Here is a 25811-nt window from a genome sequence, read left to right on the forward strand (position 1 = left end):
TGTTTTTGAGGCCTCATCTTTGCAACACCCTTTTGATTAAGAGTTGCACCACAAGTGGTTGAAGATACAGTGCCAAAAATAGAACAACAAAGGAGCCTGCAGTTTGTCATCTCAAATGGTTGGTGCAGCTGACTTTGCACCTGCTTAATTCCACAGTGCACAATGTCCCATAACGTGCTGGTTCTCTGACACGAAAGGAAAATTAGAATAAGTCTCTAATGTTTGCTATCCATGTGCTGAATGAAATGTAACTGTTCAGCACCAGAGCTCTGTGCCATGCTTGAAATCTGATGCCTGTTTATTATTGCTCCTATGCCTGTGATTGTTGCTAACATTTTACATCACTTTCTGGCTTTTCTCTGATTTTTGCTTTAGCCTCCACTAATGCCCATGCTTGGCACACTCATTCACGTAAGTTACAATTCTTGTCAATACAATCTTTAACTGTTCCCTGACTGAATTTAACTTGAAGACAGCATAACCTGTAGCTGCTCAATAATTGAATGCTTTCTTTGTGTGTAGGTGCAAGCTAAAGAAACATATTTTTGTGCACGTTTAGAATGTCCAGGTTCCCTTCCCTGCCAGTACAAATATTTATGTTCTTTGCTTCTCACTTTGATTCTTATTTAAAGCCAAAAAGCAAACATTCAATCCCTCCACCACCGACACACAGTAGCAGCTGTGTGTAACATCCACAAGATACACTGCAGGAACTCACCAAGGTTTCATAGGCAGTACCTTCCAGACCCACAACCACAACCATCTAGAAGGACAAGAGCAACAGATACATGAGAACACTACCAACTGGAGATTCTCCTCAAAGTTGCTCACTGTACAGCTGGAAATATATTGTCCTTTATTGTCACTGGGTGAAAATCCTGGACTTTCCTCCCCTACTGCATTGTGAATGTACCTACACCACATAGACTGCAGCGGTTCAAGAAGGCAGTTCATCACCACCTTCTCAAGGGCAATATATGTTGGCTTGCCAGCAATACTCACATCATGTCAATGAATTTTTGAAAAATATTATGCCCAGATGTGTTTTTAAACTTCCTGAACTTTTGTCCAGCAGATGAACTTTGCTTTCAATTTTTAATGCTTACTTCATAGTAGAATCGTTCTTTTTAATCTTATAATTCTGCATATATAGTTGGATTCTCTTATAACTCCTAATTTACAGCTACATTCCTTCACAGCTTGTGATCCAGAGAACTAGTTGACCTCTTCCAGGTCAGCAATAGAGATGGTGTAAATGGCCTCAATGTCACAGAATTTGGGTGGAAAAATTCAGCTGGAACTCTTGATTCTATTTGATAATTCCTCTTGGAATGTTCATGTGGTTGTGATGTTTCTATGGTTGACTGAGCTACAGACATTTGCTGTCAACACACTTAAGACTGCTATCACAGTTAATTGGAGAACACCTAGTGTGCTTCAACCCCAAACAATACTCCTGGAGGTTAAAAAGACAGGGTAAGAACTTTATTGTTGGACGTGGGAAGCCAAAGTCGGGATTAATCCCAGTATTGAGTTCTTGCCTCCATTCGAGCAATACAGAGGAGGGATTTTTATGTCTTGGAGGATAGGGAGGAGGCTGCCCAAGACTAGAGATGGATGTAGACCAATGCCGAATAGACCAAACTTAAAACCCTGTCAACATTCCCAGAAAAATCAACTCAGTTCTTCATTACCATCAGCGACTACTCAAATTAAATTAAAATCTGCAGATAACTATAAAGCCCTCCGCAACTTCAGCTCCTTCACTACTCCTTTCCCATTCACATCCCTTCACTCCACTCACCTGCCTTCTTCCCCTAACTCACTCGCCCAACACTCAACTTGTAAACTATCCCTATAATAACATTTGAAAGGCTCATAAATCTGTGAAATAAAATAACTTGGATAGATGTGTGAAAACCATTAGACTCTTCAGAATCTCATAAATATGTCAAGATGAGTCAAGATGAATAGGCATTTCAAAAACTATTATCTTCAGAATCTCATTAATCTGTCAAAATAAACAAACATCGTTGGAAGAAGCTGTTGAAAAAGCATTAACCTCTTCCCAAGCTCTCAAATCTGCCAGAGGAATCAAATTCCCATTCTCTGGGATAGCTGAATAATCAAATTCTGCATTTTGAAAACCTTTAGTGCTTTGAAAAGCAGCCAAGATGTAAAGCTCTCATTCCCCAGGGCAGTTGAATAAACAATATATGTATTAAGTCGTATGTACATCTGTCGATACTTTAAAATAACTAAACAGATGGCTAAGCTGACCTGCCAAAAAAATGACTGAAAACAATGAGGGAGTTTAAACAATTAGCCCTGGATCTTGCATTGGCCGGACCTTTCCATATTGTACAGTGCAGAGTAACACTTTATCCAATCGATAATCAGTTCCAATGCATGTGAAAACATTTCTACTTCTACAATGCTGTTCTTTCCAAATTGTCAGGCGTAACAATTTGGCAAAAACATCGCAGCACTGTGATCGCTCACTTGAATGAACATAGCAAGAAGTCTTACAACACCAGGTTAAAGTTCAACAGGTTTGTTTCAAACACTAGCTTTCGGAGCACTGCTCCTTCTTCAGGTGAACAAAGAGGTATGTTCCAGAAACACATACATACATACATACATATATATATATTCAAAGATGCAAGACAATGCTTTGAATGCGAGCATTTGCAGGTAATTAAGTCTTTACAGATCCAGAGATAGGGGTAACCCCAGGTTAAAGAGGTGTGAATTGTCTCAAGCCAGTACTGTTGGTAGGATTTCGCAAGCCCAGGCCAGATGGTGGGGGATGAATGTAATGCAACATGAATCCAAGGTCCCGGTTGAGGCCGCACTCGTGTGTGAAACTTAGCTATAAGTTTCTACCCGGTGATTTTGCGTTGTCGCGCCTTCTGAAGGCCACCTTGGAGAATGCTTACCTGGAGATCAGAGGCTGAATACTCATGACTGCTGAAGTGTTCCCCGACTGTTCAGCTTCAACACTAAACACGTTAAAGAAACCATCCCCTATGGACAAGCCCTCCATATACTCAGGATCTGCTCAGACGAGAAAAAATGTAACAGACATCTACAGACACTGAAAGATGCCCTTGTACGAACAGGATATGGTGCTCGACTCAATGATCGACAGTTCCAACGTGCCACAGCAAAAAACCGCACCAACCTCCTCAGAAGACAAACAAGGGACACAACCGACAGAGTACTCTTCATCGTCCAGTACTTCCCCGGAGAGGAGAAACTACGGCATCTTCTTTGCAGCCTTCAACATGTCATTGATAAAGATGAACATCTTGCCAAGGTCATCCCCACAACTTGCCTTCAAACAAACGCACAACCTCAAACAAACATTGTTCGCAGCAAACTACCCAGTCTTCACAACAGCAACCACAACACTACACAACCCTGCCATTGCAATCTCTATAAGACGTGCCAGATCATCGACATGGGTACCACCATTACACATGAGAACATCACCCACCAGGTACATGGTACATACTCGTGCGACTCGACCAATGTTGTCTACCTCATGCGCTGCAGGAAAGGATGTCCCGAAGAATGGTACATTGGCGAGACCATGCAGACGCTACGACAACGGATGAATGGACATTGCGCAACAATCGCTGGGCAGGAATGTTCCCTTCCAGTCGGGAAACACTTCAGCAGTCAAGGGCATTCAGCCTCTGATCTCCTGGTAAGCGTTCTCCAAGACGGCCTTCAGGACGCGCGGCAACGCAAAATCGCCAAACAGAAACTTATAGCCAAGTTCCGCACGCATGAATACGGCCTCAACCGGGACCTTCGATTCATGTCACATTACATTCATCCCCCACCATCTGGCCTTGGCTTGCGAAGTCCTACCAACAGTCCTGGGGTTTGAGACAATTCGCACCTCTTTAACCTGGGGTTACCCCAATCTCTGGATCTGTAAAGACTTAATTACCTGCAAATGCTCGCATTCAAAGCATTATCTTGCATCTTTGACTTTGTCTACATATATGTTTCTGGAACCTACCTCTTCATTCACCTGAGGAAGGAGCAGTGCTCCGAAAGCTAGTGTTTGAAACAAACCTGTTGGACTTTAACCTGATGTTGTAAGACTTCTTACTGTGCTCACCCCAGTCCAACGCTGGCATCTCCCCATCTTGAATGAACATGCATACAGTGTGTCTCGGTAGTCATTTTTAAGAACCCAACTCCATTTTATCGCATTTTGGGATCCCAAAATTCCAGTTACTTTTTCGTCAGGAGTCAAAACCCTCTGCGTCAAAGCAGTGATTTGAACGAATTCAAGATCTGACTATCAATAACGTGGTTGTGAAATGTCCATAATGAATTTTATCCAGTTCTGTCATTTCTCTGAGAATGAAGCTTCTACGTGATGTATGGCAGTGGTACACCGGCAAATGATAGAAAGATGTTTGGTAGGACAAAGAGATTATGAATGTGGCCACTTGGGATGAAGTTAAAAGCTAGGAGCCATAATCCAAAATTGTCACGAATAAATCAGATATGGTATTGCGGAGAACCGTCTTTAACTGGAGAGTGATTAGATTGGGGAGCTTGTTGCAATACGGAGACAAATAACAGATGCATTTAAGATGAAGCTAGATAATCATACATAAGACATATCAGGTTATATTCCTACTGCTTTTGTATGGTAAAAGCAACACCTAAGGCAAATCAAATACCAATATCTAAGTCCAATATCCAGGCCATTGTTTGTTGATGTGTTTCAGGGTCTGATTAGGTGCTCCATAGATGGGATGTTTTGATCTTCCATCCAAGTTATACTGGCGATAGGGTTGAATAACCTGTTGCTGAGTTGTAATTTCCTTGTAACCTGTTAATGGAAATGACCGTTTGCTTTTGGGAAATTGTAGAGTGATATTCTGCGACAGTTAATATCAATCTGGTATTGAGCTGATGATCAGACTAACTAATCACGTTCCTTATCATTTAGAAAGGAAACACGAACAGTTGAATCAGTAATAGAATGATTAATACATAAGGAATATTATTTTCTTAAGTAGTTTAGGGCTGCTATGACATGCAGGAAAACCTTTGCACTTACAAAAAAATCTGTCTTCTTAACTTTGCCCTTCTGAATTTTCTGGTGATAAGATGGAAAAATTATTTGAAGAAGAAATTTGCACTGCAGGTTTCAAATCGAAGGTGTACATTGATCAGCTGTCAGTGGAATAGATTGTTGCAGCAGGGATATCATGTAAATTTGAACCACAGACATTCTAAAATTTCAGGAATTTGTTTGGGAGGAGAAAGATTAACAATTGAGGAATGTTTGTATAGAAACTAGAATGCACCAGGTTATCGACAGTTCAGGCTATTTCAACGTTGGGTGTGCAGACTCTCACTGATGTAGTTCCAATTGGTTTTGGCACATTTGAGCTTCTCCACAGAATGCTGACACTTATTGTGGACTTCTAAAGGAAGGTTGTTTGAGACGTTTGCAGCCAGGTTCTACCTTAAATTGACAGGCAGTCGGAAACTTGGGGATATGCTTGTGGACTGCATGAAGGTATTCAACAAAGTGATCATCCAATCCTCCATTTCTTCTACCTTTTCTGTTTTTGACACTAAGTCTTTGGCCAGTTTTTCTTTTGAAAATTATTGTGCGTTTTTTCTGTTGTGATTAAATTGAGACTAATCTAACTACAGCTATTTTACTATTTCTACAGTACGCTTTGCACCATACAGACCTCCGGACATCTCCTTGAAGCCACTTCTGTTTGAAGTACCCAGCATCACCACTGACTCAGTATTCATTGGGCGGGACTGGCTCTTCCATGAAATAGATACACAGCTAAAATGTGGTAATCCGAGTGTGAACAGAGGAGTTGTGATCATAGCCAATATTGGATTTGGGAAAACAGCCATCATCTCAAGACTGGTTGCACTCAGTTGTCATGGTTCCCGAATGAGACAGATTGCGTCTGATAGCCCTCATGCATCACCAAAGCGTATGTACTTATTAATAAATGTTGTCTTTTTATGCATTTGCATGAGAGTTGGAGAGAAAATTAGTGTGTTGTTGGGAACCCATCTATATTCTACCACCTCTTCACTTTTCCTCCTTCATTCCAACCCCTTCCTCTCATTTGGTCTTACTCCGCTTTCATTCTTCCCCCATCTTAGAGTTCTATTCAGATAAAAATAATTATTCATGCACAACTGAAGGATTAATTAGATTTGAAAGGATGTCCTCTCTAAACTTTCTCTACACTTATGGGAAACTTTTCACTAAACTAGATATTTGATTCCCACAGACACGTTTTGAAATAAACTGAAATTTAAAAGAAGAGCTATTAGGGCATTCAACTGAACTGTGAAATTAAGTTTTACTGTTCCTAGATGAGTAGGAGTTGATTCAACAAAAACTTGAAGCAAGAGAACACTTTGCAATGAAAGATCTGAAGGGCTTCTGTGATGTGGCATATCAAGGAATTCATATGCTGTGCTACACAGCAGTAGAATACAGAGTGTACCTTGATTCCTGATTTCAGCTATGTTGTCAGGAGAATGTGCCACACAAGGAAGGAGAGCAGAATTGGAGATTATATACAAGGCTACACCTACCAAAAAGGGATATAAAATATAAAACTGACAGCAAAAAAGAAACGGGAAATTATTCCATTCGTCAGTATGCATATGGAAGCTGTGTCTACTGTAATTGTGCTGATTTATTCTTATTTAAAAATGTTTCAACCCTATCATTGCTGTGCATAGGTTTGAACAAAATGCCTTTGGGACTGTATATTTAGTTTACAATTCCAAACCGTGTAATATACTTAAAATAGCATTTATGTTTCATGGCATGGTGCCTCACTCCAAAAGAAATTAGCAGCACTTCCCTTCAATATAGAAGATGTCTCAATTTTCTCATTTACCTCCAGAAATGTAGGAAACTCATATGGCTGGTCATTTACATGTAGGTTGAGCTATGTAAATGAGCAACCAAGGGTTTCAACAGATGTGCCTCTAATTCAGAGCAAACAACAAGAAAATTTGCGCGTATTGATTCATCCATGTAAAACGAGCATAGATCAGATCCTTGAAATCATGAAATAATGTTGCTTTGTGAGCTTCTCTGCTTGTTAGCATTTGATTCAGATCCACACCAATTACAGGCCTGTGGTTAGTGGTTGCAGGCACTACTTGCTGAAGTAAGAACAGAATACCGCAGTCAAAATTAAGTGCCATTCAGATAGAGGTGGGGTGGCGCAGTGGTTAACACTACTGCCTCGCGGCGCTGAGGACCCGGGTTTGATTCCGGCCATGAGTCAATGTCCGTGTGGAGTTGGCACATTCTCCCCGTGTCTGTGTGTCTCTCACCCCCACAACCCCAAGATGTGCAGGGTAGGTGGATTGGCCACGCTAAATTGCTGCTGAATTGGAAAAATTTAAAAGAAGTGGTGCAGTGGGGGAGAAATGGATTGTAATTAAGGTGAAAGAGAAAGATCAGGCGGTATGATGGCAAAATAGTCCCTCCATCATAAGAAATGGAAATATCAACATACCACTGATCAGAAACTGAACTGGACTAGCCATATAAATACTATGGCTGCAAGAGCAGGTCAGAGGCCTGAAATCCTGCGTGGGTAGCCCGCCTACTGACTCCCCAAAGCCTGTCCACCACCTTCACGGCACCTGTTGCGAGTGTGATGGAATACTCTCGACTTTCCTGGATAAGTGCAGCATAATAGCACTTGAGAAGCTTGACACCATTGAGAAGCTTGACACCATCCAGGCAAAGCAGCCCACTTGATTGTTTTCCACAAACATTCAACCTCTCCACTACTGGCGAATAGTGGCAGAAGTCTGCCCATCTACAAGATGCACTGCAGAAACTTGCCAAGGCACTTTTAGACAGCACCTTCCAAATTCACAACCACTACCATCTAGAAGGACACGAGCAACAATCCAGACTTGGAAATATATCACAGTTCCTTCAGGTTAAAATTCTGGAACTCCCTTCCTAACAGTACTGTGGGTGTATCTACACCTCAAGGACTCAGCGGTTCAAGAAGCAAGCTCACCACCGTCCTCTTGAGGGGAGCGAAGGATGAGTAATAAATGCTGGCCTAGCCAACGACGCGCACATACCACATAAACAAATTTTTTAAAAATCTGATGGAATCTTTTCATCTCATAGGCTTACAGATAAGACCATTCTTGAGTTCTCAACTATTTCTGGTCGTGAAATGCTTGGTCGTCTTTTACTAGTTATTTATGTCTGAATTTCTTTGATGAATATGGCTGCTTGCGAGAAAAGGAAGGGGTTAATGCATCACAGATAATTTATGTTTAACAAAATAATTTCTAAATCAGCACAGACTTTGGGAGATGAACGGCCGTTGAACTAAAATAAAAAGCAGCTGTTGGTAAAATACTGCTCCATTGCGCATTTCGTAAATTATTAACTTTCTGACATTCTTAAAAAAAAACAGGCCTTCAAGTTGTTTTCATTAGCAGATCAGTGGATGTCGTGCAGTAAATTTAGAAGGAACGAGGATAATCATATTGATCATATCTTCTCTCAAGATAAAAACAGCCACTAATTCTTAACAGAGACTGAACAAAAGTAAAGTTGTTTATATTTTCCCATGTTGTTTTCCCTGATTTCTTTCAGTTTACCTGTTTGTTGAATGATGAAATAAATTGCAAAGATATGCAACTATACATTAATAAAACCAGATTAGGTTTATCAATGGATAGGTAGTGCTGGGATCATCTTAATGCTGGTATAGCAATCAAAGATCTCACCTGTCAGGTTTCGGACGAACATTCAGCTTTTTTAATTAAAAGACAATTTTTCTTATTCGTATCTCCTAAAAATAAGTGCTGATGTTTTGTTATCAAGAAAGAGAAAATTAGAAGTCTAGTAATATCTTTAGCCCACCTTTAAGTGTGAGCTTTAATAATAATGATACACTGGGATACAGAATCCAAGACTGCCAATCTTAGTCTCAACCAGAACTGTCTGAAGAGATAAAACAGCAATTTATATTTCAGGAATATTATAAAACAAAACATGACAGGGCCACAGACAAGAAGATAATAAGTCAGATGAAAGGTTTGCAGGTTTTAAGGAGCATCTTAAAGGAGGAAACTCAGGGAGTGGTGTGGGGGGAGCTTAGGTCTCAGCACTGAAAGGAAATGTGGATGCGCAAGATGCCAGTATTAGAGAGATACAAATAGCTCAGAGGGTTGTGGGGCTGAAGAAAATTGCAAAGAGAGGGAGAGGCAAAGCCGTGGAGGGATTTGAAGGCAAGGATAAGATTTTAAGCAATATCTTGTTTTTAGATTGGGAGCCAATGTAGGTCAGCAAGCAGAGGAATGATAGGGGAATGGAACTTATTGCAAGTTCAGACATGAACTGCTGAGAATTTTGGATGATCCCCAGTTTACGGAGGGCAGAATCTGAGAGATTGCCATGACTATTTGGAATAGTCAAGTATTGAGATTTTAAAAAGCATGAAAGAGGATTTCAGAAGCAGATGAGCTGAGATAGGGGCAAAGTCAGGTGATGTTACGGAGGTGGAAGGAGGCAGTCTTAACGATAATATAAAATTGATAACAGAAGCTCATCTCCATAGAATCCCTGGAATCCCTACAGTGCAGAAGGAGGTAATTTGGCCCATCAAGTCTGCACTGACCTTCCGAAAGAGTATTCACCCGCCCTATCCCCGTAACCCCACCTATCCTCCACATGTCTGGACACTAAGAGGCAATTTCTTTAGCATGGCCAATCCACTTAATCTGCACATTTATGGACTTTAGGAGAAAACCAGATTAGACAGGAGAGAATGTGCACAGTCCATACAGGCAGTCACACAAGGCTGGAATCGAACCTGCACCCCTGATGTTGTGAGGGAACAGTGATAACTACTGTGCCTACCAAGGTCAAATATAAGACCAAGTTTGTGATAGACTGTTGCCAGGGATTGGGATGGAGTTGGTATCTAGGGAAGCAGGGGCTGAAAATAATGGCTTCAATCCAGCAGAGGGCAGCAGAGCAGAGCTACTGATCAGCTGTTCTGGGGAAATTTGCATACGTGCAGTGCAGTCAGCCTAATTTGAAGGTGAACCTGCGAGGGAGACCCAAAGAGTTTGAGTGAAGGCAAGCTTCCAGCAGAGGGCAGCAGAGCAGAGCTAATGATCAGCTGTTCTGGGGAAATTTGCATACGTGCAATGCAGTCAGCCTAATTTGAAGGTGGTTTGTGGAGGGGCTGTTGTCAAGTGACAGTTAAACCCGAAACACTTCGTCAGTGTTTCCCACCCTACCTCCTCCTCTAACCAAAAAAAAACCACGGTTGTTGGGAAGCAGGAGCAGGGGCCTGTCGTGAAGGTGAGTGAGTGCCTTTAAATTTGCTTACCTTTCAGCGGCAGCAGGGTTTGAGGGAATATCAGGTAAGCTCTTCCTTTCTTTTTCTTTTTCTTATTTTTTTTTTAAATCTAGAGGTGATGTCAGGGAAGGCAGTACAATGCTCCTCCTGCAGAATGTTTGAGGTGCGGGACGCCGTCAGTGTCCCTGCTGATTTCATCTGTGGGAAGTGCACCCAACTCCAGCTCCTCAAAAACCGTGTTAGGGACCTGGAGCTTGAGCTGGATGAACTTCGGGAGGCAGAGGGGGTAATAGATAGGAGCTTCAGGGAAGTAGTTACACCAAAGACTGGAGATAGATGGGTAACTGTAAGAGGGACTGGGAAGAAGCAGTCAGTGCAGGGACCCCCTGCGGTCGTTCCCCTGAGTAACAAGTATACCATTTTGGATACTTGTGGGGGGGGAGACTTACCAGGGGTAAGCCATGGGGTACGGGCCTCTGGCACGGAGCCTGTCCCTGTTGCTCAGAAGGGAAGGGGGGAAAGGAGTAGAACATTAGTAATTGGGGACTCAATAGTCAGGGGCACAGATAGGAGATTTTGTGGGAGCAAGAGAGACTCACGTTTGGTATGTTGCCTCCCAGGTGCAAGGGTACGTGATGTCTCGGATCGTGTTTTCCGGGTCCTTAAGGGGGAGGGGGAGCAGCCCCAAGTCGTAGTCCACATTGGCACTAACGACATAGGTAGGAAAGGGGACAAGGATGTCAGGCAGGCCTTTAGGGAGCTAGGATGGAAGCTCAGAGCGAGAACAAACAGAGTTGTTATCTCTGGGTTGTTGCCCGTGCCACGTGATAGTGAGATGAGGAATAGGGAGAGAGAGCAATTAAACACGTGGCTACAGGGATGGTGCAGGCGGGAGGGATTCAGATTTCTGGATAACTGGGGCTCTTTCTGGGGAAGGTGGGACCTCTATAGACAGGATGGTCTACATCTGAACCTGAGGGGCACCAATATCCTGGGGGGCAGATTTGTTAGTGCTCTTTGGGGGGGTTTAAACTAATTCAGCAGGGGCACGGGAACCTGGATTGTAGTTTTGGGGTACGGGAGATTGAGAGTATAGAGGTCAGGAGCACAGATTTGACTTCGCAGGAGGGTGCCAGTGTTCAGGTAGGTGGTTTGAAGTGTGTCTACTTCAATGCCAGGAGTATACGAAATAAGGTAGGGGAACTGGCAGCATGGGTTGGTACCTGAGACTTCGATGTTGTGGCCATTTCAGAGACATGGATAGAGCAGGGACAGGAATGGTTGATGCAGGTTCCGGGGTTTAGGTGTTTTAGTAAGCTCAGAAAAGGGGGCAAAAGAGGGGGAGGTGTGGCGCTGCTAGCCAAGGACAGTATTACGGTGGCGGAAAGGATGCTAGATGGGGACTCTTCTTCCGAGGTAGTATGGGCTGAGGTAGAAACAGGAAAGGAGAGGTCACCCTGTTGGGAGTTTTCTATAGGCCACCTAATAGTTCTAGGGATGTAGAGGAAAGGATGGCGAAGATGATTCTGGAAAAGAGCGAAAGTAACAGGGTAGTTGTTATGGGAGACTTTAACTTTCCAAATATTGACTGGAAAAGATATAGTTCGAGTACATTAGATGGGTCGTTCTTTGTACAATGTGTGCAGGAGGGTTTCCTGACACAATATGTTGACAGGCCAACAAGAGGTGAGGCCACATTGGATTTGGTTTTGGGTAATGAACCAGGCCAGGTGTTAGATCTGGAGGTAGGTGAGCACTTTGGAAACAGTGACCACAATTCGGTGACCTTTACGTTAGTGATGGAAAGGGATAAGTATACCCCGCAGGGCAAGAGTTATAGCTGGGGGAAGGGCAATTATGATGCCATTAGACATGACTTAGGATGTGTAGATTGGAGAAGTAGGCTGCAAGGGATGGGCACACTGGATATGTGGAGCTTGTTCAAGGAACAGCTATTGCATGTTCTTGATAAGTACGTACCAGTCAGGCAGGGAGGAAGGGGTCAAGCGAGGGAACCGTGGTTTACCAAAGAAGTGGAATCTCTTGTTAAGAGGAAGAAGGAGGCCTATGTGAAGATGAGGCGTGAAGTTTCAGTTGGGGCGCTTGATAGTTACAAGGAAGCGAGGAAGGATCTAAAGAGAGAGCTAAGACAGCAAGGAGGGGACATGAGAAGTCTTTGGCAGGTAGGATCAAGGAAAACCCAAAAGCTTTCTATAGGTATGTCAGGAATAAAAGAATGACTAGGGTAAGAGTAGGGCCAGTCAAGGACAGTGGTGGGAAGTTGTGTGTGGAGGCTGAGGAGATAAGCGAGATACTAAATGAATACTTTTCGTCAGTATTCACTCAGGAAAAAGATAATATTGTGGAGGAGAATGCTGAGACCCAGGCTATTAGAATAGATGGCATTGAGGTGCGTAGGGAAGAAGTGTTGGCAATTCTGGACAAGGTGAAAATAGATAAGTCCCCGGGGCCTGATGGGATTTATCCCAGGATTCTCTGGGAAGCCAGGGAAGAGATTGCTGAGCCTTTGGCTTTGATTTTTATGTCATCATTGGCTACAGGAATAGTGCCAGAGGACTGGAGGATAGCAAATGTGGTCCCTTTGTTCAAGAAGGGGAGTAGAGATAACCCCGGTAACTATAGGCCGGTGAGCCTAACGTCTGTGGTGGGTAAAGTCTTGGAGAGGATTATAAAAGATACGATTTATAATCATCTAGATAGGAATAATATGATTAGGCATAGTCAGCATGGTTTTGTGAAGGGTAGGTCATGCCTCACAAACCTTATCGAGTTCTTTGAGAAGGTGACTGAACAGGTAGACGAGGGTAGAGCAGTTGATGTGGTGTATATGGATTTCAGTAAAGCGTTTGATAAGGTTCCCCACGGTCGGCTATTGCAGAAAATACGGAGGCTGGGGATTGAGGGTGATTTAGAGATGTGGATCAGAAATTGGCTAGTTGAAAGAAGACAGAGAGTGGTAGTTGATGGGAAATGTTCAGAATGGAGTTCAGTTACGAGTGGCGTACCACAAGGATCTGTTCTGGGGCCGTTGCTGTTTGTCATTTTTATAAATGACCTAGAGGAGGGCGCAGAAGGATGGGTGAGTAAATTTGCAGACGACACTAAAGTCGGTGGAGTTGTAGACAGTGCGGAAGGATGTTGCAGGTTACAGAGGGACATAGATAAGCTGCAGAGCTGGGCTGAGAGGTGGCAAATGGAGTTTAATGTGGAGAAGTGTGAGGTGATTCACTTTGGAAAGAATAACAGGAATGCGGAATATTTGGCTAATGGTAAAAGTCTTGGTAGTGTGGATGAGCAGAGGGATCTCGGTGTCCATGTACATAGATCCCTGAAAGTTGCCACCCAGGTTGATAGGGTTGTGAAGAAGGCCTATGGTGTGTTGGCCTTTATTGGTAGAGGGATTGAGTTCCGGAGCCATGAGGTCATGTTGCAGTTGTACAAAACTCTAGTACGGCCGCATTTGGAGTATTGCGTACAGTTCTGGTCGCCTCATTATAGGAAGGACGTGGAAGCTTTGGAACGGGTGCAGAGGAGATTTACCAGGATGTTGCCTGGTATGGAGGGAAAATCTTATGAGGAAAGGCTGATGGACTTGAGGTTGTTTTCGTTAGAGAGAAGAAGGTTAAGAGGTGACTTAATAGAGGCATACAAAATGATCAGAGGGTTAGATAGGGTGGACAGCGAGAGCCTTCTCCCGCGGATGGAGGTGGCTAGCACGAGGGGACATAGCCTTAAATTGAGGGGTAATAGATATAGGACAGAGGTCAGAGGTGGGTTTTTTACGCAAAGAGTGGTGAGGCCGTGGAATGCCCTACCTGCAACAGTAGTGAACTCGCCAACATTGAGGGCATTTAAAAGTTTATTGGATAAGCATATGGATGATAAGGGCATAGTGTAGGTTAGATGACCATTAGTTTTTTTTCCATGTCGGTGCAACATCGAGGGCCGAAGGGCCTGTACTGTGCTGTATCGTTCTATGTTCTAATGTTAGCAATATTTAATTAGCAGAAGTTTCTGCTCATCCAGTATTGGATGTCAGATAAGCAGTCCGATAATTTAGCAGCAGCTGAGGAGTCTAGAAGGTAGTGGTGCTGAGGTAGAGCTGAGTATCATTAGTGTACATGTGATAACTAACACTGTGCCTTTGGATGGTGTTGCCACGGGGCAGCATGCAGTTGAGTAAGAAGAGGCGCCAAGGATAGATCCTTAGGGATACCAGAGCTAATGGTGCATTAGCAGGAAGATAGCGATTTCCCTGGCTATGAATAGATAGATAAGAATGGAACAAGGTGAGAGAGGTCCCACCCACCTGTGCATCGATTGACAAATCAGAGAGGACAACTTAAGATAAAGTGCTTTGAATGAAAGGTCAACAACCTACTGCCTCTGAATGCTGAGAAAATGTTTGCTCTGGTTCATGAATCTAGAACTATGGGTGTGACTATGTGCCTCGCCCAGAATAAGGGGTCAGCTATTTAGCACAGAAACGAAGGGAAATTTCTTCTTGCAAGAGGATGTGGATCTTTGAAATTCTCTACACTAGAGAGCTTGGATGTATGATTATATTCAAAGCAGAGATTGATAGATTTTTGGATACTAAGCTAATTAAGTGTTGAGGGGATAGTGAGATAAAAGGTCAAACCTTTTCCGAGCGAATGATGGAGCAGGTTTGAAAGGCCAACTCTTGCTCCTGTTTCTTATGTTCTTAAATGCTGGTTATTGAGTAGTATCATTATGCAATGGAAGTGGATCATCAGCCAGTGTTTTCAATCAAAAGGATAGAAAGATAAGTAATTTTAAACAGCCTTAATTTAAAAAAATAAAACATTTGAGTACTTTTGTAGTCCAGATGATTCAAGCTTCTTCCCCACAGCTACTAGACTCCTCAACGACTCTCCCTGGGCTAACTTTGAAACACAATGGGCTCGATTCTCTGCTTCCCACGCTGGGTGGGAGAATCGCGGGAGGGCCCCCCGACAAATTTCACGCCCCCCGCAATTCTTCCCCCCCCCCCCCCCCCCCCGCTCGGAAGAATCGCCGCTCGCCGTTTTTCACGGCGAACGGCGATTCTCCGACCCGGGTGGGCCAAGCAGCCTGCCGTTAGCGGCCGTTTGACGACGGCGGCAAACACACACCTGGTCGCTGCCGTCGTGAAACGGGAGTGAGAAGCCCGTTTGGGGCTTGTAGGTGGCCTAGCAAGGAAAGAGCACCACAACTGTGCTCGGGAGGGGACAGGCCCGCGATCGGTGCCCACCAATCGTCGGGCCGGCGTCCAAATCGGACGGACTATTTCCCCTCCGCCGCCCCACAAGATCAAGCCGCCACGTCTTGCGGGGCGGCTGAGGGGAAAGACAGCCACCGCGCATGCGCCGGTTCGTGTGTCAGCGTCATGGCCGGCTCCAACCCGCGCATGCGCGGCTGACATCAATAGGCGCGCCGGCCGCGTCATTCTTGGCGCGATGCCCCCGAGGCTGAGAGTTACGGAGTGCCGTTCCTAGCCCCACCGGGAGGGGAGAATAGGGGGCGAGGAGCGGCCTCCGAGGCCGTCGTGAAACTCGGCCGAGTTCACAACGGCCCTCCCGATTTTTCCCGGGAGCGGAGAATTCCGCCCAATGGGTCCCGATAAAAGTAGTTCAAGGCTTGCTTGATGTAATGTAGGCAATATTCTGTTAGGGAGGTATGGAAATCGAGCAACACTCCTAAACTGAATTGCATTAAGCTACTGTGGTTCACTAGTAGGGTCAGCATTATAGTACAGGTACACGTCTTATGTGTGACGTTTTGCCATTTCCGTGTGGTGGAGTTATATAAAGCCTAATATGGAGCCGAGGTAGCATGAGGTGGTCTTAGACCTCCCACTGTCAGTATGTTTGGGAATCCGAATAGTCATTGAGTTTCACAAATGTTTTGTGTTGATATGCATCAGAAAAATCAATTTTGACAGTTTAGTTCAGGCTGGTTGGATCTGTATGTTGATTTGTTGCAACTCATTTTAACCCACTGGTGATTTGCATTTTACCCTTGTTTTCTTCCATAAAAGTCATGGCTTCTTGTGTCTCGCCACTAAGTGAAATGGTGAGTTTCTGTTAACCCTTTCAAGTGAAAACTGTAAGGCACAGTAAGCAAATTCCAATGTACACTTGAGTATGAAGGACAAGCTTACTAGCATAGACAAGGGTCATCACAAGAATAAATCTATTTTTTTTTTAAATAATTTTTATTGAAATTTTTCGATACAAACATTTACCCCTACTACATTTTAAATTATAACACAACCAATCCCCCCTGGAAAATCCTCCCCCCGCCCTCCCCCGCGCGCCCCCCCCCCCCCCCCCCCCCCCCCACCAGTCTAGCAACCAAACCGTTTTTCCCTTTCTGCCGATGGCCTCGGGCAGTCATTGCCCGCGACCCCCCGCTGACGTGCTCCCTTCGTTGCTATCCCCCCCCCCCCCCCCCCTCCCTCCCCCCCCCCCCCCCCCCCCTTTCTCCCCGGGTTGCTGCTGTTTCGGCCTCCAGTTCCTATCTCTGATCCAGAAAGTCAAGGAAGGGCTGCCACCGCCGGAAGAACCCCTGTACCGACCCTCTCAGGGCGAATTTGATTCTTTCCAATTGGATGAAGCTTGCCATGTCGTTTAACCAGGTGTTAACACTTGGTGGCCTTGTGTCCCTCCACTGAATCAAGATCCTTCTCCGAGCTACCAAGGACGCAAAGGCCAATATTCCGGCCTCCCCTGCCTCCTGTACTCCTGGCTCCACCCCAACCCCAAAAATCGCTAGCCCCCACCCTGGTTTGACCCTGGTTCCCACCACTCTCGATACCGTCCCCGCCACCCCCTCCCAGAACTCTTCCAGTGCCGGGCACATCCAGAACATATGTACATGGTTCGCAGGGCTTCCCGAACACCTAACACACCTGTCCTCACCCCCGAAGAACCGACTCATCCTAGTCCCCGTCATATGGGCTCTGTGCAGCACCTTAAATTGGATGAGGCCCAACCTTGCGCACGACGACGACGAATTGACCGTCTCTAAGGCATCCGCCCATGTCCCATCTTCTATCTGCTCTCCCAGCTCCGCTTCCCACTTGTCTTTCAGCTCCTCTATCGATACCTCCTCCACCTCCTGCATTATTTTGTAGATGTCCGAGACCTTCCCTTCTCCGACCCAGACCCCTGACAGCACCCTATCACTCACCCCTCTATCGGGAAGCAAGGGAAATCCTTCCACCTGTCGTCTGGCAAATGCCTTCACCTGCAGGTATCTAAACGTGTTCCCCGGGGGGAGCTCAAATTTCTCCTCCAGCTCTCCCAGGCTCGCAAACCTCCCCTCGATGAACATGTCCCTCAGTTGCCTGATGCCCGCCCTGTGCCAGCTCTGGAATCCCCCGCCAGTGTTCCCCGGGACAAACCTGTGGTTCCCTCTCAGTGGCGCCGCCATCAGACCCCCCACTTCCCCCCTGTGTCGCCTCCACTGCCCCCAGATTTTAAGGGTGGCCGCCACCACCGGACTCGTGGTATACCTTGTGGGGGGGAGCGGCCATGGTGCCGTTACTAGCGCCCCCAGGCTTGTATTGTCGCAGGACGCCCTCTCCATACGTTTCCAAGCTGCCCCCTCCCCCTCCATCACCCACTTGCGCACCATCGTTGCGTTCGCCGCCCAGTAGTATCCGGAAAGATTGGGTAGCGCTAATCCTCCACTGTCCCTACTCCGTTCCAAGAAAATCCTTCTCACTCTAGGGGTGCCATGTGCCCACACATAGCCCATAATGCTGCTAGTTACCTTCTTGAAGAAGGCCCTGGGGAGAAAGATGGGCAAGCACTGGAACAGAAACAAGAACCTCGGGAGGACCGTCATTTTGACTGACTGCACCCTCCCTGCTAGCGACAGCGGTACCATGTCCCACCTCTTGAACTCCTCCTCCATCTGCTCCACCAGCCTTGAAAAATTCAGCTTGTGGAGGGTCCCCCAGTTCCTTGCCACCTGCACCCCCAAGTACCTGAAGCTCTTTACTGCTCTCTTAAAGGGGAGCCGCCCAATTCCCTCCCCCTGATCTCCTGGGTGTATCACAAAGACCTCACTTTTACCCACATTTAATTTATATCCCGAAAAGTCCCCAAACTCCGCTAGTATTTCCATTACCTCCGGCATTCCCCCTTCCGGGTCCGCCACATATAACAACAAATCATCCGCATAGAGTGATACCCGATGTTCCTCCCCTCCCCTTGTCAGTCCTCTCCACCCCCCTGAACCCCTGAGTGCCATCGCCAACGGTTCGATCGCTAATGCAAATAGTAAGGGGGATAGGGGGCATCCCTGCCTGGTACCTCGATGGAGCCCAAAATACTCTGACCTCCTCCCGTTTGTAACCACACTCGCCATCGGGGCCGAATACAGCAGCTTCACCCACTTGATAAATCCCTCCCCAAACCCAAACCGTTCCAGCGTCTCCCACAGGTATTCCCACTCCACCCTATCGAATGCCTTCTCCGCATCCAGTGCTACCACTATCTCAGCCTCCCCCTCCACTGCTGGCATCATAATCACATTCAACAGTCTCCGGACATTTGTGTTAAGTTGTCGTCCCTTTACGAACCCCGTCTGGTCCTCATGGATTACCCCTGGCACACAATCCTCTATTCTGGTTGCCAGGACCTTTGCCAAGAGTTTGGCATCTACATTCAAGAGGGAGATAGGCCTGTAGGACCCGCACTGTACAGGGTCTTTGTCCCGCTTCAGGATCAAGGAGATCAGGGCCTGTGACATTGTCGGGGGCAGAACCCCCCCCTCTCGCGCCTCATTGAAGGCTCGCACCAGCACTGGACCCACCAAGTCCACATACTTCTTATAAAATTCCACCGGGAACCCATCCGGCCCCGGCGCCTTCCCCGCCTGCATCTGGCCTATCCCTTTAACTAGCTCCTGCAGCTCTATTGGCGCCCCCAGCCCCTCCACCCGTTCCTCCTGGACCTTTGGGAACCTCAATCTATCGAGGAAGTTCTCCATTCCCCCCCTCCTCCTGGGCGGCTCAGACCGGTACAATTCCCTGTAGAAATCCCTGAAGACCCCGTTCACCTCTTGCCCCTTCTGCACTACGTTCCCTCCCTTCTCTCTCACTCCCCCAATCTCTCTGGCTGCATCTCGCTTGCGCAGCTGGTGTGCTAGCATCCTGCTCGCCTTTTCCCCGTACTCATAGACCGCGCCCTGTGCCCTTCTCCATTGCGTCTCCGCCTTCCTAGTGGTCAGTAGGTCAAACTGGGCCTGTAAACTGCGCCGCTCCCTCAACAGCCCCTCCTCTGGTGTCTCCGCATATCTCCTGTCCACTTCTATAAGTTCCCCCACCAGTCTCTCCCTCTCCTGCCTCTCCTTCCTTTCTCTGTGTGCCCTTATGGAGATCAGCTCTCCTCTGATCACTGCCTTCAGGGCCTCCCAGACTACCCCCACCTTCACCTCGCCCGTGTCGTTCGTGCCCAGATATCTCTCAATGCCCTTCCGGACCCTTCCGCACACCTCATCGTCCGCCAGCAGCCCCACATCCAGGCGCCACAACGGGCGCTGGTCCCGTGCTTCCCCCAGTTCTACCTCTACCCAGTGTGGCGCAAGGTCCGAAATCGCAATGGCCGAGTACTCCGTGTCCTGCACTCTCGAAATCAGCCCCCTGCTCAGTACAAAAAAGTCTATTCTGGAGTACACCCTGTGGACGTGGGAGAAAAAAGAATACTCCCTCACCCTTGGCCTGCCAAATCTCCAAGGGTCTACCCCCCCCATCTGCTCCATGAACCCCCTTAGCACCTCCGCCGCTGCCGGCCTCCTATTCGTCCTGGAACTCTATCTGTCCAGCCCAGGGTCGAGCACTGTATTAAAGTCCCCCCCCATGATCAGGCCCCCTGCCTCCAGACCCGGAATGAGGCCCAACAGGCGCCTCATAAAACCCGCGTCATCCCAATTCGGGGCATACACATTCACCAGCACCACATTCTCTCCCTGCAGCCTACCCTTCACCATCACGTACCTACCCTCCTTATCTGCTACCACCTGCGCCGCCACGAACGACACCCTCTTTCCCACCAAAATCGCCACCCCCCGGTTCTTTGCGTCCAAGCCTGAGTGGAACACCTGTCCCACCCACCCCCTTCTCAGGCGTACCTGGTCTACTACTCTCAAGTGAGTCTCCTGCAACATTGCCACATCCGCCTGCAGTCCCTTTAGGTGTGAAAAAACCCTTGATCTCTTGACCGGCCCATTCAGCCCCCTCACGTTCCAAGTAATCAACCGGTCGCAGAGCGACCCGTCCCTTTCCCCTGTCTATTAGCCATGTCCTGTCCCCTGTTCGCCCCGGGTCGACCCTCCCCTTCTGACCCGTTCCCCATGGCGATGGCCCCCCCCCCCCTCTCTCCTCCCGTTCTTCCCTTCCCGTCCTCGGCCTTTCCAGCAGCAACCCGGTATCCCCCCCTAACCCCCCTTCCCCCCCCCCCCTCCCCCCCCCCCCCCCGGCTAGGACCCCTCCTAGCCGCGGTGTATCCACCATCGTACTCCCGAGAGTCAGCTGGTTTTCGCTGACCCGGCTGCCCCTGCCACACTCCGACTCCTCCCGATGTGGGGGGGGGGGGGGGGAGGGGCCTCCCCCCCCCCCCTTGCCATCCCTCTCTGACCCCGCTTCAGCGCGGGAAAAGCCGCCATTGCTGGCCACACCCCACTCTTCTCTCCTCCCCCTTCCTCCGTCCCGCGCGCGGGAAATAGGGGAAAGCCCGCGCTTTCGCCCGGCCACACCCTACCCCGCCATCTTCAATTCCACCCCCGTCCCCATCCAAGCCCATAAAAAAGCCCCCTTAAAACGAGAGGAAGAAAAAAGAGAAAAAGAAAACACGCATAACCAACTTGCACCCCCCCCGTCCCGCCTCCCCAACTTAACAATATAACAATATAAATAACAAATCTCAAATAAATACATAAATACATAACTATGCCTGCATAACTAAATAACTACCCAATAATAACGTATTTAACCATCACCCTCCATCGAACAGAACAGTAACCATAACCCTTAAAGAACAGATCAAAAAACAGTAAAAAAGCCCCCCCTACAACAACAATAATTAAGGGAAGTTGGCAACGGGAAGAGACACACAAAAAGGAACAAAGAAACCCCCCATAACACAAGTTTCAAAGAAACCAAACGATCCATCAACTTTAACCAAGTTCCGACCTGGCCTAAGAAAGACATGGGCCACTTGATCAGTCAAGGGTACTCGGGCGGCCTCGACCGCCGGCGTTCCCAAGTTCTAGTTCAGGTCCAGCTTTTCCTCCCGAACAAAAGTCCATGCCTCCTCTGGGGTCTCAAAGTAATGGTGCTGGTCCTTGTAGGTGACCCACAAGCGCGCTGGCTGCAGCATTCCGAACTTGATCCTCTTTGCGTGCAGCACCGCCTTCGTCCGGTTAAACCGGGCCCGCCGCTTTGCCACCTCCGCACTCCAGTCCTGATATATCCGCACCGTCGAATTCTCCCATTTGCTGCTTTTCTCCCTCTTGGCCCACCTCAGCACTTTCTCCCGATCACAGAAACGCTGGAATCGCACCAGCACTGCCCTCGGGGGCTCGTTCGCCCTAGGCCGCCTAGCCATGACCCGATATGCTTCTTCCAGCTCCAGGGGCGATGGACCGGCCCCCTCTCCCATCAGGGAGCTCAGCATCTCCGCTACATATTTCGGGAGATCAGGCCCCTCCAGGCCTTCTGCTAGGCCCAGGATCCTCAAGTTCTTCCGCCTCATTCGAGTGTCCAGCTCCTCAAAGCGGCTCTGCCATTTCAGGTGGAGTGCCTCGTGCACCTCCACCTTTCCCACGAGGACCGTGGCCTCCTCCTCCCTTGCAGTCATCTCCTGCTGCAGCTCTCTTATCGACGCCTCTTGGGTCGCCTGGGCCCCCATCAGCCTTGTGGTCGTCGCGTTCATAGACTCTAAGAGTTCCACTTTCAGCTCCGTAAAACACCGGAGGAGAGCGGCCTGCTGCTCCTCCGCCCATTTTCTCCAATCTTCTAGTGCGCCACCGGCCGCCATTTTGGTCCTCTTCCCCCGCTTTTTTCGGGGAGCTGCTGCCGCTTTTTTTGTCGCCCCACTCCGAGTACCGACCATAAAGTTGGTCTCACTCTCCTCAGGGAGCCTTCCCCCACCGGGATTCGTCTTTACAGTACCGTCGGGGCCCTCCAATCGGCCCTTAAACACCTTTGTCGCAGGAGCTGCCAAATGTGCGACTTAGCTGGTCATAGCCGCAACCGGAAGTCAGAATAAATCTATTGAGAATAAGTGGACATCTATTAAAAGCATTGTGGATCATAAGACCATAAGACATAGGAGCGGAAGTAAGGCCATTCGGCCCATCGAGTCCACTCCACCATTCAATCATGGTTGATTTCAACTCCATTTACCCGCTCTCTCCCCATAGCCCTTAATTCCTCGAGAAATCAAGAATTTATCAATTTCTGTCTTAAAGACACTCAACGTCCCAGCCTCCATCGCCCTCTGCGGCAATGAATTCCACAGACCTACCACTCTCTGGCTGAAGAAATTTCTCCTCATCTCTGTTCTAAAGTGACTCCCTTTTATTCTAAGGCTGGATCAGGTTGGACAAGTACTTAAGTTCAACTAAGAGAAGGAATATAAAAATGTTCTGACGTACATCAGCTGGAATATTGAAGTGGACATGAGGAAAACATGCTTGGAGAGCTCAAATGACAAATTTTCTATTAGGCTGAGTAGTAAGCCAAAAAATATAATGGAGATGCTAAGGGATATGATAGAGGGACAAAACATTGCATGTAACAAAAGAGAACCAAAATATTCTTCGAATAGTATAACCACAAGAGAACATTTAGAAAGAATTAAAATGTTAAGCAATTTGAAAGGAGTTCAAACTGTTCATGAACGAGATGCTAAAATGAGCAATTAGTTTATTGGTTTTCTCTTCTAACTTTGTGACCCCTCTAGCTCCCCTTTCTATCTATCCTTCAGCCAGTTCAGGATTTGCAACCATTATTTTCCTTAGCATTCATTAGAAGCACAAAATTCCAACAGTGCAGAAGGAGGCCATTCAGCCGATCGAATCTGCACCAATCCTCTGAATTAACACCCTACCTAGGCCCACTTCCCCGCCCCATCCCTGTAACCCACCCAACCAACACATCTTTGGATACTAAGGGGTGATTTAGCATGGCCAATCCACCTAACCTACACATCTTTGAAGTGTAGGCGGAAACTGGAGCATCTGGAGGAAACTCATCCAGAAAGTACAAACTCCAAATCTGTTGTATCTGTCCAATTCAGATACTTGAACCAGTTGCTTAATTAAAGTTTACCCACGTGCCTTTATTTAGGAGTCAAACAAAGTACGGACACAGATATAATGCAACACACTATTAAATATTGTTAACCCGTATATTATCCACTATACATACAAGAAACATCCAGGATTCGACTATGCTACCCACAAAGGGGGTTTGGTATGCTGTGGATCCAATCCCTGTGTCCCTCTGGTTTTCCTCTTTGGAAAGGTGATTCTTGCTGGCTGTTTCTTCCTTGCTTGCCTGCTTGCTTGCTGCCTTCCTTCCCTCTGGTCTGGCCAAGGTCACCTCACACACTAGATCTTTGCTTCCTAGATGGCTGGAATGCCTATTTTTATCCTCCTGTCACCACCCACCTCCTTTTCCCTCTGCCCTTGGCCTTCGGCCAATGGAGTCTCAGGAAGCAGGGCCTCCGTGCCCAATGGTCTTGTTGATGACCTGTTGACAGGGCACTGAACCTGTCCTGGGAGGAGCATTGATTTGTTGATGAGTTATCAGGAACTGTGGACAACAGGCCAATGCATCTTAAGTAGGAGCGATAATCACTTGATGGGGTATCAGGAACTGTAGACAATAGGCCAATGCATCTCAAGTAGGAGCAATGATTACTTGATGGGTTATCAGGGCTGCTCCAGACAGCCTGGCTGAGTTCTGTATATTCGGATTCTGTCGACTTATTGTTGGAGCAGACTGGGTTTTAATTTAAAGTGCCCAATTCTTTATGTTAAGATATCCAATTTAATCGGCCTTAAAACTAGGCCCTGATTATATTACCACGCACCCAAGCCCGGAATTGAACCCCAGTCCCTGCTCTGTCCTGCCCAATGGTAACTTTTGCTTATGGACAAATATTTCATGCTATATTTTATCAAAGGATTTTGAGATTTTCTGGATGGACTGAGGTTGAAAACAAGTAAATACCCCTGAAGGGGCTATATATACCCCAAGTTTATCAATGTGATTTATAAAGCAGTGAAGTCTTTTTTGTAGGGAGCCAATAAACATTGAAGAGGTTCGAACAAATTAGAGACAGGCAAGGAGGAAAATATATTTCTGATTTTAACAAAAAAACAGGTGAAGGGCTATGGGAAACAGGCAGGGAGGTGGATTTGAGGCCACAAAGAGATCAGCCATGATCTGATTGAACGGCGGAGCAGGCTCGAAGGGCTGAATTGCCTACTTCTGCTCCCAGTTCTGATGTTCCGAAGTATAATTTCCGTATTCATGAACAACAATGCAGTGATTCAAGAAGACATCTCACCACCACCTTCTTGAAACCTAGGGATGGGCAATAAATTCTGACCTTTCCGGCATTACCCACATTCTAAAGCAAATCTTTAAAAATTGAAAATAATTTAATTCAATCAATGGCTTTACAAGGGATGAATCATATCTGAGCAACCTTGTACCTATTCTTTTGAAGTGACATTCCAAATTGATTGGAAAACTCTTTATGATATATGTCAAATTCAAGCATTAAAGACTCCTTGCCAAGCAAAGATTGGTGGATATTATAACTAGCTAAAAAATGAGGAGAGCTCCAGTATCTAAGTTCAATGGAGAAAATAAATGGGGTGCTAGTGGAATGATTGATCAAATCCATCTTGTTTCCAGTATTTATAAATGATGTAAAATTGGCAGCTTCAATTCAAGGTGGTTATAATTGTAGATAATAGCAAAGTAAGGAAGGGGGTTATGGACTCGCAGGCAACCAAGATCTTACAAAAAAAGCACTACAGTATCTACACTTACGTTTATCAGGACTGATGAAGTTCACTATCAACAAATACAAGATAATGCAAAGATTGGAAATAAAATGAAAGGCAAATGTTCTCCCTTAATGAGATTGAAGCCAGGATAGAAGCTGAAAGAGATTTGGTGATGTAAGTGACTTGTAATTTGAGAAGTATGAGGCAGCAGTACATGAAAATGGTGAAATACTGAGTCATTTTAAACAAATAAGTTACTTCACATCCTTCAAAGGTCATGCCAAAGCTGTACAATGCCCTGGTCAGACTGTATCTCAAATCAGACGAACAATGGGACTGATCCCCAATATCAGGGGGAAGAGCTGT

The 25811-nt window shown here is 46.6% G+C and overlaps 1 protein-coding gene across 17 annotated transcripts in view; it reads left to right on the top strand.

The window, feature by feature from the left end:
- Window positions 1-25811, top strand: part of tanc2a (tetratricopeptide repeat, ankyrin repeat and coiled-coil containing 2a) — a 1067833-nt gene that overhangs the window by 842222 nt on the left and 199800 nt on the right. For 11 of the 17 annotated variants that reach the window (XM_038778854.1, XM_038778853.1, XM_038778855.1 and 8 more), the window contains 2 exons: window positions 376-411; window positions 5718-5999. In XM_038778854.1, coding sequence (XP_038634782.1) covers window positions 376-411; window positions 5718-5999 — 318 coding nt within the window. The remainder of the gene's footprint in view (window positions 1-375; window positions 412-5717; window positions 6000-25811) is intronic. The other 6 variants (XM_038778860.1, XM_038778863.1, XM_038778864.1 and 3 more) reach the window with 1 other exon arrangement.

Source organism: Scyliorhinus canicula, chromosome 19, assembly GCF_902713615.1.
Source record: "Scyliorhinus canicula chromosome 19, sScyCan1.1, whole genome shotgun sequence".
In the NCBI taxonomy this organism is placed as follows: Eukaryota; Metazoa; Chordata; class Chondrichthyes; order Carcharhiniformes; family Scyliorhinidae; genus Scyliorhinus; species Scyliorhinus canicula.